The following is a 16,785-nucleotide window of genomic DNA, read 5'->3' on the forward strand; positions in this document are numbered from 1 at the left end:
TGACCAAATTAAGACCTGTTTAAAATGATTTAAGACCTACAACACAATATTTTGTTGAATTTAAGACTTTTTAAGGCCTAAAATTTTGTTTTTGAAATTTAAGACATTTTAAGACCCCATGGACACCCTGATAAATCTAAATTATGTAATAAATAAAATAATTAATAATAATAATAACAAAAACACAATTACCTTTTTAGATTTAAGTGCATGGGATAGATTTTTTTTAATTCCATGACAGAAATAAGCTTCCATAGTGTTTGCATCTTCTAAATTAACACTAAAAACAAAAAGTTTTACGTTTTGACAACACATTTCACCATTACCTGCAATCAACACTACAGTAGTCTATGACCTCCCAATAGATCAGTCTTGTATCGCTTGCTTGGTGAGAGGTCGTAGTTTAATGTCTTTGTTTTTCATCTCGCTGTCTTGGGTATAAAGCTTGTGCTCTTTTATGTACTCAATGACCGAGTCTGGCAACAGATATTTAACACTGTGACCTCTCCGCAGAGCTCGACGGATCTCCGTGGCGCTGATCTCATTGTGAACCCACTCCCGAACCAGGAAAATGCTCCGCCGGTGCTTGGACAACAAATCAGACTCATGTATAGCGCGATCAGGCTGAAGGCTGCCACGGCTTACACAGACCAGTCCAAAGTGGCCCACAACCTCCTCAATGTGCTCATGCGTCCACAGACCAGGCGCTTTAAACGAGTCCATGAAATCAGCTCCGCACAGCAGCTTCAACTGAGGAACATCTGAAGGAAAAACAGTAAGATTACTGGTTGTGTATTGCAAGGGAATATGAGTCCTTAACCTTTGTGCACTGTTGGGGATGTTTTCATCCATTTTGAGTCTTAATTTGGCCACAACTTTCTCTTTGTTTCAGCAAATGGAATGATTTTTGGTGAGAGGTGACAAACCTTATTTTGATACATATTTTGGGGGAAAGCTTTGAAATTGTAAAGCATTTCAACAATCCACTCTGGGTAAATTTACCACCCTTACTTTGTTAACAGAAAAAATACACATTTTACCTCTTCCCAACAGGGAAAACCACCAACAATCAAGAATGATTGATTATTTGGTGTCATAGCTTTGTGATGTCATTAGAATGATGACAAAAAAATGTCATTAGAATGGAAGTCAAAAAACAGGTGCAAAGACAGACTCGAATATATCGAAAGGGCAGCAAACTTGAACAGTAACACAAGGTTAAAGTAACGGGGTCCTATTTTGCTTTTTTACGTTTTAACCCTTGTATTGTTCAAATTTACTACCTTTCGTTATGCTTCCCTGACAGTTAGTGATTTTCCTAGTTGGAAAAAGGTAAATGATCATCAGTATGCACAATTAGCCCTTTAGATTTAGCCCTTTTTTGGCCTGTGCAAAAAAGTTTCTGATTCTTATATGGAGCTGTATGGAGTAAAACACTTAATATTAAAAAATAAAATTAATTAATTAATAATAAATACACTTACTACATTACTATGTTCTGCGAGATGGGGTGCTTATTTAGATTTTCTCAGACATAAAGATACTGTAAGTGATTATGTTATTATAATGGAAGTCAATGGGGCAAAAACAGCCCCCAACATAAATTTGCCCAAAGAGTATTGTTGAGTTTTTGAAAAATTTCAAAGTATTTCCCCCAAAATATGTGTCAAAATAAGGTTTGTCACTAAAAATCATTCCATTTTGCTGAAACGCAGAGAAAGTTGTGGCCAAATAAGACTCAAAATCACCCCATAGTGGATGAAAACATCCCCAACAGAATACAGGGGTTGTGAAGTGTGTATATTTTGGTTTTAAAACATGAGATCAGATTTTTTTCTGTAAAATGCTAGAATATGCTAAATAATATGACGCAGTTTATGATGCCTTCTGGCATTTAAAGCCTGTTTAGTAAAGCAATGCAATTCTTATGCTTTATTTATTTATTTATTTATTTATTTATTTATTTATTTATTTATTTATTTATTTATTTATTTATTTATTTATAATTATCAGGCATTGTAAGATAATTCCAGTCATAGCTATGCAGATATTTCAACAACAGTATCGTAACAGTATTTCTTGTTATTAGCTTAAATCTGAATTTAACCTCAAAAAATCTTAATGTAAAAAAGAGGCGCTAAGGTCAAAATTTGCAGTAACTGTGCTGTAAAATTTCATTATTATGATCCTAATTCATGACTGGTTTAAATGTTTGAAAATGATTTACAGTTGAAAACATTTGTTAAAAGGCTTTAAAGGACATTTCAAAGAAATATATGTTTTTAAAATAATTTTCACCTCCATTGAAAGTCTTATTTAATGTCTTTAACTTGGATTAAACCGCCCTTATAGATTTTTTTAGAGTCAATTATGATTAGCGGAAGGGTCTAACCCGAACCCTACACTGCAAAAAAATGCGTCTTACTTAAATTGTTTTTGTCTTGTTTCTAGTCCAAATATATAAAAAATTTAAACAAAAAAGCATAATAAAAAAGCATTTTCTAGAAAAGCAAAAAATATAGTCTTTTTTTTAAGTAAAAATATGCCAAAATTAAGTGAGTTTTTACTTAAAACAAGCACAATAATCTGCCATTGGAGTAAGCAAAATAATTTTTTTTTTTTATTTTCAATTTTGACATATAATTATTTTGCTTATCCCATTAACAGTTTATTTTGCTTGTTTAAGGAAAAACTATTTCTTAAAACAAGAAAATACGTTTTGCTTGTCTAGAAAATGTTTCTTGATTTAGGAATTCAGTTAAAAAATCATTCAGTTCCCTACTACAGTATATTCCATAAGGAAACAGTGAGTCGAGCATTATGGCCAAATTCATTGTATTGCTAAAACAATAGCTGAGAAGCACCAGGATGACCTACTTTTTGTGCTGAGATACTGAACACTTCTATCCCATGAGGCCATGGGAGAGAATTTATGAATGGATGTGGAGCAGCGGCTCTGACACAGGTAGGTCACGTGGTAATGACAATATGGCAGATGTAGTACATCTGAATTTCCTTCATACTACCCATACTCTTACTATATGACATACTTTTACATTCAAATCTACAGTAGTATGTACACAGACAGTTTGTGACTTTAGACTTTACAAGTTGCTGGTTAATTGCCAAGAAAATATAATGCGTGAAGAGGCTGGAAATTTTCAAAATTTATGGAATGAGAAGTTGTAACTACCAGTAAATTGCTGGAATTTTGCTGTATGTGAACAATGCAAGTCATTTATTTTACATGTATTTTAATCACAAATTACCAGTATTAAGGTATACTTCAAACTAAATAGAAAAGCAAAACTTTTTAACAAAATCTGTCTTTTTTTAGTTTGTTTTGGCAGTTCAAAACAGCTCACCAAAGCAAACTTTTGTTTTAAAGGTAAACACCTTTGAGCTACCATTGTTCCATGGCGATCGGTGGGTGTGTTCTGGAACGCCGCCGCCTTTGACTTGCAATACCTTCCCCCAGATTCATTTAACATTCCACAGGGCGTCAGACAGTTGAGTTGAGTTGAGTAGCACAGCTGGTACAGATATATCCACACCTATACGAGCGCTCATGAAGAGATTTCAAAGACTTAGAAAAGACAAAAAGCCGACATTGTTGCGCCAGATTTTCTATGAGTTTGCGCACACTGGAGGCACAATTATGTGTCTGTCCATGGCAAATAGAAAGGGATTTGTCACTTCTCTTCTTGAAGGCTGTTTACCAGATGTTTATGAAACTTTTTATTCTTCTCACGTAGCTGCTACTGTTGTGTTTACGGGTACACGTGAGCAACCTTTACAACCCTGCCTACTGCAGCACAGGGGTGTTAGAGTGTTCAAAAACAGTATACGATCACTCAGCCTTTTCAAACTTAACAAATTAACAAAAAACAAATAACAAAAAAAAACTTCTTTGAAGTTTACCAGGACCTTTACTGTGTAAAATGTGTCATATTAGGTGTCAAACCTGTTAGTTTAGTTCTAACTCTAATTAAACACTCCAAACTAATTGAGTCCTTCAGGCTTGTTTGAAACATACAGGTAAAGCTGCGGTCACATTAGAATTTGAGCATGAGAAAATCTGTCGTACGGCGCTGCGAAAAGGGACAGGATTAAACAAAATGATTAGACGTTAAAAACTTGAGCGATTGCTGCATGTTAAAAATTACTGTCCAGAGAGGTCATGTTTTGATTTTCTATTGGTCTCACGCAATTATGTGATGCGATTTTGCAGGTCAGAGTTGACAAAGCTTGAACTTTCCAATGCAGCGACAAGTGAAACTTGCACAAGCTTGCGTTTCCAGTCTGCCACATTCGCATGCGTATGAATGGAAGTCTACACTGTAAAAAGTAAAGGTGCTTCAAGTACTCTGTTGAGTACTCAAGGAACTTCAACATGTATTTTAAGTGCCTCAAAGCTCTTTCTCTCAAAAAGGGGTTCCTTGAGGAACCACTGACAGTCTTTGCAGTGCTTGCAGGACCCTTTTGCAGTAACTGGGATCCTACAAGCACTTTTTTGTCAATACTAAGGTTCTGGAGTCACTGTTTCCTTACACTAAGACCTCGAAGCACTTTAAAAGTTATTGGAGGAACTCAATTTTCAAAAAAGAGTTACTGAAAGATCTATAAACTTATATAATGGTTCCTGGTGGATCTCTCCTCTAAAAGCTAGCACTTAAAGGAACCAAAAGATTTTTTTTTTGTTATAATTAAATAGACAATTGTGGAGACCAGAAAATGAGATGGATGTTAATTTACTTAATATTTACTTAGTTATTTGTGCTTTTAGAATGATATGAAATTTGGTGTTTGTTTTTCTTTTTTGTGTGGCACTCACTGTGAACACATAAGTATATCATTGATAAGAGTCTAAATGTTGACTTGATTGCAGTTAGGAGACTGACTGGGAAATTGTGAAAATATGTGAAAATGTAAAAGTAATTTTGGAGAACAAAATACAAATGAGCCACAACAGAGGGAAAAAGAGAGACAAAAACATGCACAGGCTTGTACAATTATGAAAATGATAATTATTATAGGGGGCTAATTCAATTTTCTGTCAATTTGTCTGTCATTTAAAACAATAATAATAACAACAACAACTGCTGCGATAATAATATTAACAATAATAATAATAAATATTAAGCTATTATTATTGTTGTTATTTTTATAAAAATAGAACTATTATAGCACAGTTCTTCAAAAATCCACTCATTAAAAATATTTAAAATATAACTAAACTTAAGTATATAGGCTATGGGCTCTGGGTTATTGATAAAAAGTATTCCTCCAGTTTGTTTTGATAAACTAACAAAGATAACTTGCTAATGAATGCAGTATTTTGTACATTTTTATTTTTCTGAATTAAATGTTTTTTTTTCATCTGTTTCTTGGATTAATGGAATGGAATTAATTGTGTTGCCAAAATAAATAAATAAAAATTAACCGGAACTAACAAAATAATATAAACATGACGCGGACGCGCATCATCGTGCACGCGCAGGTCGCAGGAGCGTTTTCAAATAGCGAGTTGTAACGGCTCCTTTCCTCCATTTCATGACGGCTGTCATCTCTAACACACGGAAGGTGAGTAAGTTGGCAAAATAAATATACAAATTAGATACGATTTGCACACAAATATCTACACTTACACGCATCATTATGTCGTGTAACCTGTTTTAGGAACGTCTCGCGAAGCGATTGCTGTTGTATAAGTTTGGGTAAACGTTATTATTTTGCGATAATAACAATCGGCTGGATATACATAATCACTCAAATTACACGTCTACCTCACACAAATATAAATAATTTGATGTAAAATATTGATTTATGTCGAAATATTTTATTGTCATTGAACACGAAGCTTCCATGAAAGCCATTGCAAGCGACCGTTAATTTCAAATTAAACAGATAACGTTATACATTCGTACTTATTAGACGGCTTTACCCACAAATATATTTATTTATTTATTGTCTTCCCTTACATAAACAGTGTGTAGCAAGTGTCTTGAGCAGGGTTGCTTATATTATTTTCTAGCCGCGATGCTATCTAATATTCTTTCCTTTTATTGTTTGTGAGTAATATTACGCTTTTGTTATTATTTGCGTTTCTTAAAGTTACCTGTGTGACAAATTGTGTCTAAGTTATGTACTTCAATATATTTTTTATTCATTCACACAAATAATGTACATAAAGCCTGCCTTTTTCCTTCTCAGAACATCCACATAAACCCTGAAATTGTTCAGTATTCTCTCTCAAACAGCCGTTTGAGTCACCTCAAATGTAAGTATTTTTTTAAGTAACTAACTGAATTGGAAATAAATGTAAAAATACTTCATTTAACAAACAATATTATTTGATAATCATTATCCAGCTGGGTAACACTGAACTAATGACATTAAACTTTTAACCTTTTAAGTGTTTAAAATCACTCACTTATTTTCTCATTTGCTTGTTTCTGATGTATTCATATTAGGTGTAAATCATTGTGACAGATATAGACTAGAAATTTAAAGTTTGCTGTATCAAATCCAGGTAGCAGAGGGCCAGGTTAAAACGGTCCGATGCACTTCACTTGCAATGCAGATCATCATTTCTGGACAGCTTTCTACTTAATGCTGTGGACATGAAAGGTTCAGCAGACTTTTTGCTCTGAATGAATGGCTATTAACATGGTGTGAAGAATTTGCTCTTTATTAACAATTGGAATCTTTTCTAGGATCGTCCTAGGCTTGCCCATGCTGATGGGCTACACCACAGCAGTACTGGAGCTGAATTCCTGTCGGACAACATCTTCAGGATGCTTTGACTAGTTAGTGAAAATCCACATTTTAGTCATGTAGAATTTTGCTCGTCCCACTTTATTCACAGTAATGCATATCTGGCTAACTTCATAGAAACTGTCTGTTCCTCGTATTATTAGATCAAGAATTTAATTTACTATGTGTTCTAGAAAAAAATCTATTAAAAATCAAACCAGAAAAATGGTAAATAAGTGAAAATACTTTTTTTTTTTTTTAAGTTCGGTCTTCTAAACGTCAGGCCACTTGCACCTAAAGCACGTATTGTAAATGAACAGACAACAATCTTAATGCACTAATAATCCTAATCTTAATGTCTTACTGAAACCTGACTAAAGCAAAATAACTACAGTATGTGAACTTGAATTTAATTAAATTACATTTATTATTAGATAAAGCAACATAATGCTTGGGTAATACATTTAAAATTAATAGTTGTTCAATTAAAATAATATTTATAAAGTGTCCACCAAATTAAAGTTTTTTTACAAAGTAGTGAGTTAGTTAATACCACCTCACAAATAAACATGGTTTAAAGTAAATAAAAATTTTGTCATCATTTACCCACCTCTAATATGTTCCAAACCTGTTTGATTTTCTTTCTTTAGTTGAGCGCAAAACATTATATTTTGATTAAAGCTGAGCATTTTTAACCGTTAAAAATAAATTATAACCAGTATAACAAAAGTATGGATTGTGGTTATAGGTTTTCTGTTTTCAGTTTAACAGATGAAAGAAACTTAAACAGGATTGGAACAAGTGAAGGTTGAGTAAATGATGACAGAATTAAATTTTTTGGGTGAACTGTCCCTTTAAAGTGGAAATGAAGCACTCAGTCAAGTTTACATTCATTTGTAAATTGATGCCCAGTTTAGTGAAAATATAATAAACAAACTCGATTAATGTAACCATTATTGAAGAAAAGAGCATGTTTTTCAATAGTTTATATTTTTAGAGCTAGGGTGCAGCTATTTTGGAATATCACTGTCTGACATCACAAGGTTGGTTCCGTTCCCTCAGCTGAACAGAAACAGTGGAAGTAATGGACTGAACACGGACACTGGAAAGCCTAATTTAACACAATGCATGAAGTTTTGGATGTGCATCACAGAGCTGGTGCAAATACAAGCATTACATTTACAGTTAAAGTCAGAGTTATTAACCCCCCTTTGAATTTTTTTTTTCTTTTTTTAAAATATTTTCCAAATGATGTTTAGCAGAGGAAGGAAATTTTCACAGTATGTCTGATACTATTTTTTCTTCTGGAGAAAGTTTTATTTGTTTTATTTCAGCTAGAATAAAAGCTGTTTTTAATTTTTTTAAAGCCATTTTAAGGTCAAAATTATTAGCCAGTAACTTGCCTAATTACCCTAACCTGCCTAGTTAACCTAATTAACCTAGTTAAGCCTTTAAATGTCACTTTAAGCTGAATACTAGTGTTCTGAAAAATATCTAGTAAAATATTATTTACTGTCATCATGGCAAAGATAAAATAAAACAGTTATTAGAAATGAGTTATTAAAACTATTATGTTTAGAAATGTGTTAAAAAAAATTGGAAATTAGGGAAAAAAATAAACAAGGGTGCTAATAATTCAATGGAGCTAATAATTCTGACTTCAACTGTATGTCCGAAACATAAAAATACATTTTTAAATTTTTCTTTTATTATCGATCAATTGATGTGCTTTGGTCCACTCTCTGTTTTACGATGCCTGACTGCCCTCAATGTCTTTAACAAGATCTGGTACCTGACGTAACGGAGGCGGGTACTTTCACTTTTCACTATATAGCCCCTCACTTCTGTTCATGTTCAAACCAAACTAAGATCGGTGCCGTTTTTCACATCACAGGTTTTTTCGTGCTTCATATTTAATGTTGAAAGATTATTGAATCGTTGCATTAGTCTGAATGTAAATCACCGTGCCAGGCAGCGCTGCACCAGTGTGAGAGAGTAGACCAAAGCACATCAAATGAACAGTATTTAAAAAAAAAAAAAGAAAAATAGTAAACATTTTAAAAAAAATTAGATTTTAAACACAAGTGTGTTCCTTGTATTTGTACCAGCTCTGCGATACATGTCCACAACTTCTAGCATTGTGTTAAATTAGGCTTTTCAGTCTTCATGTTCAGTCCATTACTTCCACGACATCAGTTCAGTTGAGGGAATGGAACCAACCCGGTGACACAGCGACATTCCAAAATAGCTGCACCCTAGCTCTAAAAACTACAGTAAAACATGGCATTTTCTTCAAAATGGTTACATTAATCGAGTTTGTAATATATATTTTCATCAAAGTAGAAAACAATTCGCAAAATAACGTAAACTTGACAGACTGCTTTACTTTCATTTTATATATTTTAAAAAACAAGACCAACTTTATATTAAGGCACCTTAACCACAGTACTTAAAGTTAAATTAATAATATGGTACAATGCACTTATTAAGTACTGTATATACATGTTTTTACATTGTATTATTGTAAAAACTTATTGTTGAGCCCTGTAATATTAATTTCTGTATTTCAAAGGCCACTTAAATTGTCCAAAAACAATATTTGACCTTCATGCATAGTTGATTTAAATTTTTAACTCATTTAATTTTCTCTTTATTTATTGTGTTTTTAATCAACTAATGGTTAATTAAAAAAAAAAGCTAATAACTACAACCTGAATAAAATAACTATCGCAAATGCACTACACTCAAAATTATAGTGCATTATCTGTGTGAATGAGTGGGAAAATATGTGGGGTGCATTAAGGAGGGAGTGGTTTCAGACAGCTTTTGTGTTGTCTTATTTCTGCTTGTGCTCAGATATTTGAGAGGTTTACATTCTATGGATTTTGCCTTTATTGATGTATACGGGCACTCTGCAAGCAGTGAAAAAAAAATCCTTTTATATAAATTAAGACAATTCCTAACTTTATTGATGTTTCCTTTTGTTATTCAGAAATGTTCTGCATATCTTTTGTGTATATGTCTTGATAAGTGAAAAAAATGGCTCTGGGAATATTGTGAATTTCTTTTGTTTTCATAACTTCTAAGGTTAACTACTTTTTAATTTACTTTTATAGGGACACCTCCAATGTGAAGCAGTGGACAGCTAAAGATGTTGCTGACAGTTATTGCTAGACATTTTTTAAATTTGATTGTGTGCATTAAAATGTATATTACATTATTAATCATATTATGTGAATGTAATTGTGATGTATATTGATTAATAAAAGTAATTATTTAAGAAAAATGCAATTGTATTTTTTAAAAATCTATAAACATGTATAGATAAAGATAGATAGATAGATGTCTATTGAATTTGTGATTAAACATGTTTGCACAAACCATATATTAAGAGAGAAATGAAAAACAAGCATTAAAAAATAAAATGGTGCTTCAAAGCACTCAAGGTGGTTCCTGGTCATTCTTAATAAGAGGGTTCCTCAGAGAACTGCTCCTTTTGAAATAGTGCCTAGAGGTTCTTTAGAGGGTTCCGCCGGCGTGGCAATTTGAAGAACCCCAAAAAGTGCCTCCATGAACCTTTCATTTTTACAGTGTTAATAAGAGGGTTCTTCCAGGAACCCTTGAAGTTCCTCAAAGAACTGCCCTTTTTTGAAATGGTGCCTAGAGGTTCTTTAGAGGGTTCCGCCGGTGTGGCAATGTGAAAACCCCCAAAAAGTGCCTCCAGGAACCTTTAATTTTTACAGTGTATGGGGTGAAAAATGCAGTGTGACCACGGCTTAAGTATACATTAGCAGGGTTGGAACTAAACTCTTGGAACTAAACTCTGAAGTAAACTCTGTTCACTATATAAAGCGATCATGCCCCTTCTAAAGATTTAAACGATTTAAACTCCACAAGTCAAACACATTTATCAATTACAACATGTAATATTTTAAAGTTTTGGTAAACAGACTTTCAAAGGCGAGACCGAAATCGCTCAAATCTGATTAAAAACATCTTATTTGTGTTCCAGAAGATGAACAAATTTCTTCCCTGTTTGGAAAATATGAGGTGATGTAAGTGTTGTTTAGAAATTGCTCAACTGTTTTAATCAAAGACGGAGCAGTAGAGCAGCAAATCATCATAGCACTGTCAAAAATGTCAACAACAACAAAAAAACGCAGCAGCAAACTGACAACTGCTTATGAAGCTGAATACGGTGCTTAACTTGAATGATGGCAGTGTACAGAGCCTACAGCTGTCACGAAGACTGATATGATCATTTAGAAGACCTAAATCTGTGAGATCTAACTGAGATTTTCAAGTGCCAATCTAGACTAAATGCCCTACAGCACCTTTAATGTGTTTGTCAAAAGGAACCAAGTGTTTCTGAACAATAAGAATGTGATTGCTTGTTCACAGGTTTCGAAATTTACCCCAAAATAAACATTCTGTCATGGTTTATTTCCAATCATGTCTTCTGAGACCTATAAGCTAATTTTACTTTCCCAAAGAAAAAAATGAAGACATTTTATAAGATGTCAACAAGCTGTTCTGAACCAAAATCTCAAACAATTAAAAATATTTTTAATAATTAACATAAAGCTGAAAAACATTTCAGGTACAGAAACTTAGTTAAAGCTACCGACAAAATAAAATTACAAACTAATTAAAAGTATTAACAAATACTACAGGTCAAGTCACAATTTATTTATAGAGCACTTTATTCCATATAAACTCACCGGCCACTTTATTAGGTACACCTTACTTGTATCGGGTTGGACCCCATTTTGCCTTTAGAACTGTATTAATCATTTGTGGCATAGATTCAACAAGGTACTAGAAATAGTCCTCTGAGATTTTGGTCCATATTGACATGATAGCATCACACAGTTACTGCAGATTTGTCTGCTGCACATCCATGATGCGAATGTCCCATTCCACCACATCCCAAAGGTGCTCTATTGGATTGGGATATGGTGATTGTGGAGGCCATTTGAGTACAGTGAACTCATTGTCATGTCAAAGAAAGCAGTCTGCTCACTGGATATTTTCTCTTTTTTGGACCATTCTCTGTAAATGCAAGGGATGGTTGTGCGTGAAAATCCCAGTAGATCAGCAGTTTCTGAAATAGTCAGACCAGCTCGTCTGTCACCAACAATGATGCTATGTTCAAAGTCACATAAATCACCTTTCCTTAACATTTTGATGTTCGGTTTGAACTGCAGCAGATCGTCTTGACCATGTCTACATGCCTAAATGCATTGAGTTGCTACCATGTGATTGGCTGATTAGAAGTTTGTGTTAACAAGCAGTTAGTAGATTAAGGCCCAATCCCAATTCTATTTTGTACCCCTACCCTTTCCCCTTCGCCCTTAAAACCGAGGGTTAAGGAGAAGGGCTCCAAAATTTACCCCTAAGAATCGGGACACCACTAGAGCACCTGCACACGTCATCATATGTCATTGCGATCTCTTGCTTCATATGATATCAGACAATCGCAACTGCTGTAGTTATTACAGTTACTTTTTTTTGGTATTTATCTTCAGGAAATCAGTGAAGGCATTGATCATGTTGTCATAAGGATCTAATGTGGCAATAAGAATGTAGTTATACTGCGCATTTACACAGTGGCCATAATCATCTATGTAAACACACGAAAACAACACTAACATTATAACAGACACTGTAAAAAGCTAATTCTCAGCCACTAGACATTTCTGACAAGGGATTCGAGTGTCATCGAGTGTCAGAATGTTGTGGGACTGCTGTACAGGAGTTGTTATTATTAGGGATTATAGATAGCGAAATGTAGTGGGTTTTTTTTTTAAAAGCATGACAGTAAAAGACGAACGTGGTTATGAATATATTAAAACATATGTTTGTTTGTTGTAAAAAATTGTAATAATGACAGAAAAATACTCATTGGTGGATCTCCTTCCGGGTTCAGCAATACTGCCATTGTGGCTGGTGTATTCTGGGAAATTTTCGAGCGTGGTCTTGAAAAATGTTTGTTCGAAGGGCCCCTTAGCCCTTCCTCTTCACCCCTTCCCCTTAGTCCTACGCCTTCAGGCTAAAGAGAATTGGGACACCCCTACCCCTTGACGTGAACGTGCAAAACGGGGTAAGGGGAAGAGCTAGGAGGTAGAATTGGGATTGGGCCTAAGTTTTAAAGGTTTTGATGCAGCTCCACAGTAAATTTAAGAAATTATTGTGCTAATTATTAACTATTATTATTATTATTAACTATTTATTTTTGAAAACTTGGAAAAGAGTAGACAATAGTGGTATTGTGTAATTTATATTTAATTATATAAATAAGTACTATTCAACTATTATTACTGAAAAATGTTTTCTATTTTAATGTATTAAAAAATCCACGTACTGCTGAGTAAAAATATCTCTATTTCTTTAAAATAACTGAACTCACACAACTATTTAAATGGCATATTACCTTAAAATAAAGGTCTGTTATAAAATGCAATTGGATTTTAAATTGGGTATATGTCTAAATACCTCATTACTACAGTGATAGAGCAAATATAGAATTTTCCAATTCTTTAAAATACTACTGTGGCCCAAAGTATCCCCAAAACTAATGACTACTCTTGCAAACAACAACAACAAAAAGCAACAAAGCTTGCACTTTCCTTACCATATATGCTTCAATAGAATGTGTTCATGGCCAGCAATGCTAGGGCTCGACCTCAGCAGTGATATTTACAGCAATAGAAAGAATCAATAGCATGCTTTTAACTCTAATTCACTCTCTATAGCATATGTCTGAAAGCTAGCTTTTGTTTGATCAAACATGAAATGCAGGGAGCAGGAAATGAACCTCGCAGGCCCACTAAATCTCTTTATTCCTGCTCCATGTGCCTAAACATAGTCTCAAAAAAACCTATGTGGCCACTGCAATCCTTCTTACTCTAATAATGAATATATTTTTATTGAAGAAATCCTGGCGGCGGAAGAGCTTTCATATATGTTGAAAATAAAAAAAAAGGCTTTTAGAAAGGACTGGGAAAAGTGGTTTATATAAAAAAAAAGTATAAAGTAAACCATAATTGTTACAGAAATGGTAACCTCACACTATTAGTTGTGTTCTTATAAATATCAAACTGTGTTTATTTTTGTCTTTATGTGTATATATATATATATATATATATATATATATATATATATATATATATATATATATATATATATATATATATATATATATATATAGTTTACTTTGTATAATTCTATGCACTGAGATATGTATGGTAATGATGTACTGTATAATGTACACTAACCGGCCACTTTATTAGGTATGTCTGCCCAACTGCTCGTTAACGTAAATTTCTTATCAGCCAATCACATGACAGCAACTCAATGTATTTTTACATGTAGACATGGTCCAGACGAGTTCAAACCGAGCATCATAATGGGGAAGAAAGGTGATTTAAGTGACTTTGAACGTGCCATGATTGTTTGTGCCAGGCTAGTCTGAGTATTTCAGAAACTGCTGATCTACTGGGATTTTCATGCACAACCATCTCTAGGGTTTACAGAGAATGGTCTGAAAAAGAGAAAATATCCAGTGGTGGCAGTTCTGGGGGGGCAAATGCCTTATTAATGCCAGAGGTCAGAGGAGAATGGCCAGACTGGTTCCAGCTGATAGAAAAGCAACAGTAACTCAAATAACTACTCATAACAACTGAGGTATGCAGAAGAGCATCTCTGAATGCACAACATGTCAAACCTTGAGGTGGATGGGCTACAGCAGCAGAAGACCAAATCATGTGCCACTCCTGTCAGCTAAAAATAGGAAACTAAGGCTACAATTCACACAGTCTCACCAAAAATGGACAATAGAAGATTGGGAAAATGTTGCCTTGTCTGATGAGTCTCGATTTCTGCTGTGACATTTGGATGGTAGGGTCCGAATGTGGCGTCAACAACATGAAAGGATGGATCTATCTTGCCTTGTATCAATGGTTCAGGCTGGTGGTGGTGATGTAATGGTGTGGGGGATATTTTCTTGGCACACTCTGGGCCCATTAGAACAAATTGAGCATCATTTGAACACCACAACCTACCTGAGAGTTGTTGCTGACCATGTCCATCCCTTTATGACCACACATCTTCAGATGGCTACTTTCAGCAGGATAATGCACTAAAGCACAAATCATCTCAGCCTGGTTTCTTAAACATGACAATGAGTTCACTGTGCTCAAATGGCCTCCACAGTCACCATACCTCAATCCAATAGAGCACCTTAGGGATGTGGTGAAATGAGAGATTCGCGTCAATGGATGTGCAGCTGACAAATCTGCAGCAACTGTGTGATGCTATCATGTCAATATGGACCAAAATCTCTGAGGAATATTTCCAGTATTTGTTAAATCTATGCCATGAAGGATTAAGGCAGTTCTGAATGCAAAAGCGGGTCCAACCCGATACTAGTAAGGTGTACCTGATAAAGTGGCCGCTGAGTGTATCTATTATAGCTGAGAACAATATACTCCGTAATTTAGAAATGCTTATGTACAATATCTCATTGTTTTTTTTTATTTATCTGCATTGTTAAAATTGTATATTAAACTAGATAAAAAAAACAGCGGATATCCCAATACAAACACTAATATTTCCAGACAATCATAAATGGCTTACTTCAGTAATTGCAGAATTTCTCTGAATCACCTAAATGTGGTTTTCATTAGAGCTATTTAATAAAAAAATAATCCCTGTGATAATTCGACATGAAATCTAAAATAAAACCAATCTCTTTTTGAAAAAGTCAATGATTTTCAAAGTCTTTTAGGCTAATTCCGACTGACATGTTTATTTACCATTGGCGGCCTTCTTAATGCAATATTCAGCCAAATGTCAAACAAAAGAAAAAAAAAAAGAAGAGAGGGGTTTGCACATAATCAAGGCCTTTCACAATAACAGGGTATTCAAGTGCATGTGTTATATAATTTCTGGCACTTGTCTTGTTTTAAAGTTGTCCTGGCTATTAATCTCAGCTTCATTACCAGTCCGAGCACGCTTGTCTTAAGCCCAGTCATCCTGTGGAGGGTATTAGACTTCATTAGCATGCTCCTCTACAAAAAGCCAAATAAAAAAAAAAACACTGCTGAAAAGAGGCCTAACGGTGCTTCTGCTGGCCAGGAAGAAGACAACAGCCTGTTTTGAATTCATCAGACTTATCTAAAGTGATTAGCAAAGACTGAAAAGGCACAACGAAGAGGCTTAAAGGTTTGAACGGTTTCTGTGGCAATTTATAAAGACATATTGAGAGGTGGGCGGGGCTTACCAGAGGTTGTGGGCGGTCCCTTATTGCAGCAGTTCTGAGCAGCTAGACGGGCGTAGTGATACCTGTGTTTAGTGAGACAGAAACACCACAGATATGCATTAGTGAGTGTTAATGGCTACTGTACTGTTTAGGTAATCAGTTTATATGAAACTTTACATTCACATCGTGTGAAACTAGATTTGCATTTCCACTTCTCTAATCTCCCATAAGACATTATAATCAGATTCAGTGTTGCATAAATACAGATAGAAAGGGTGAAAGCTTTCAGAAATCAGAATGAGCTTTATTGCCAGGTATGTTCACACATAAAAGGAATTTACTTTCGTGACAGAGCTTCTACAGTGCAGCAGAATGACAGAGGACGAAAAACAGATAATAAATATACTTTAAAAATAGAAGTAAATAGTGAATGCAAATATATAAATTGACAAGTGTATGTACAGGTATATTATTATTTATAAAATCTTGATATTGATCTAAGCTTTACGTTATAAGAAAATTGATATAGGACCTGCAGCTGTAAATATTTCATTATATACTTTACACAAGCGGTTATAAACTATAAAATATAGTCATCCATTGTACACGCCTATAACCAATGACTATTTTTTTCTATGCTTGTTTAACATAGCCTACACAAAACTTTTCATAATAAAGCTTACTTCCTCACACTGGACTTCTGTATGGACTTTTTGCAACCCGACTGCTGACGAGAAAACGAAAGCAAGAGCAGAGAGTGGACAAAT

The 16,785-nt window shown here is 34.3% G+C and overlaps 1 protein-coding gene and 1 long non-coding RNA gene across 3 annotated transcripts in view; one reads left to right on the plus strand and one right to left on the minus strand.

The window, feature by feature from the left end:
* Window positions 1–207: 207 nt before the first annotated feature.
* The window catches only part of nmnat3 (nicotinamide nucleotide adenylyltransferase 3), a 30,088-nt gene continuing 13,510 nt past the window's right edge, over window positions 208–16,785 (minus strand). For both annotated transcript variants that reach the window (XM_056479145.1, XM_056479154.1), the window contains 2 exons: window positions 16,040–16,101; window positions 208–761 (listed from right to left, as the gene is read on the minus strand). In XM_056479145.1, coding sequence (XP_056335120.1) covers window positions 367–761; window positions 16,040–16,101 — 457 coding nt within the window. In that variant the 3' untranslated portion in view covers window positions 208–366. The remainder of the gene's footprint in view (window positions 762–16,039; window positions 16,102–16,785) is intronic.
* Window positions 5,469–6,602, plus strand: LOC130246309 (uncharacterized). The gene is made up of 3 exons (XR_008839427.1): window positions 5,469–5,583; window positions 6,214–6,280; window positions 6,533–6,602. It is a non-coding gene; the product is annotated as an uncharacterized LOC130246309 (long non-coding RNA).

The sequence above is a fragment of the Danio aesculapii genome, chromosome 2 (assembly GCF_903798145.1).
Source record: "Danio aesculapii chromosome 2, fDanAes4.1, whole genome shotgun sequence".
NCBI lineage: Eukaryota > Metazoa > Chordata > Actinopteri > Cypriniformes > Danionidae > Danio > Danio aesculapii.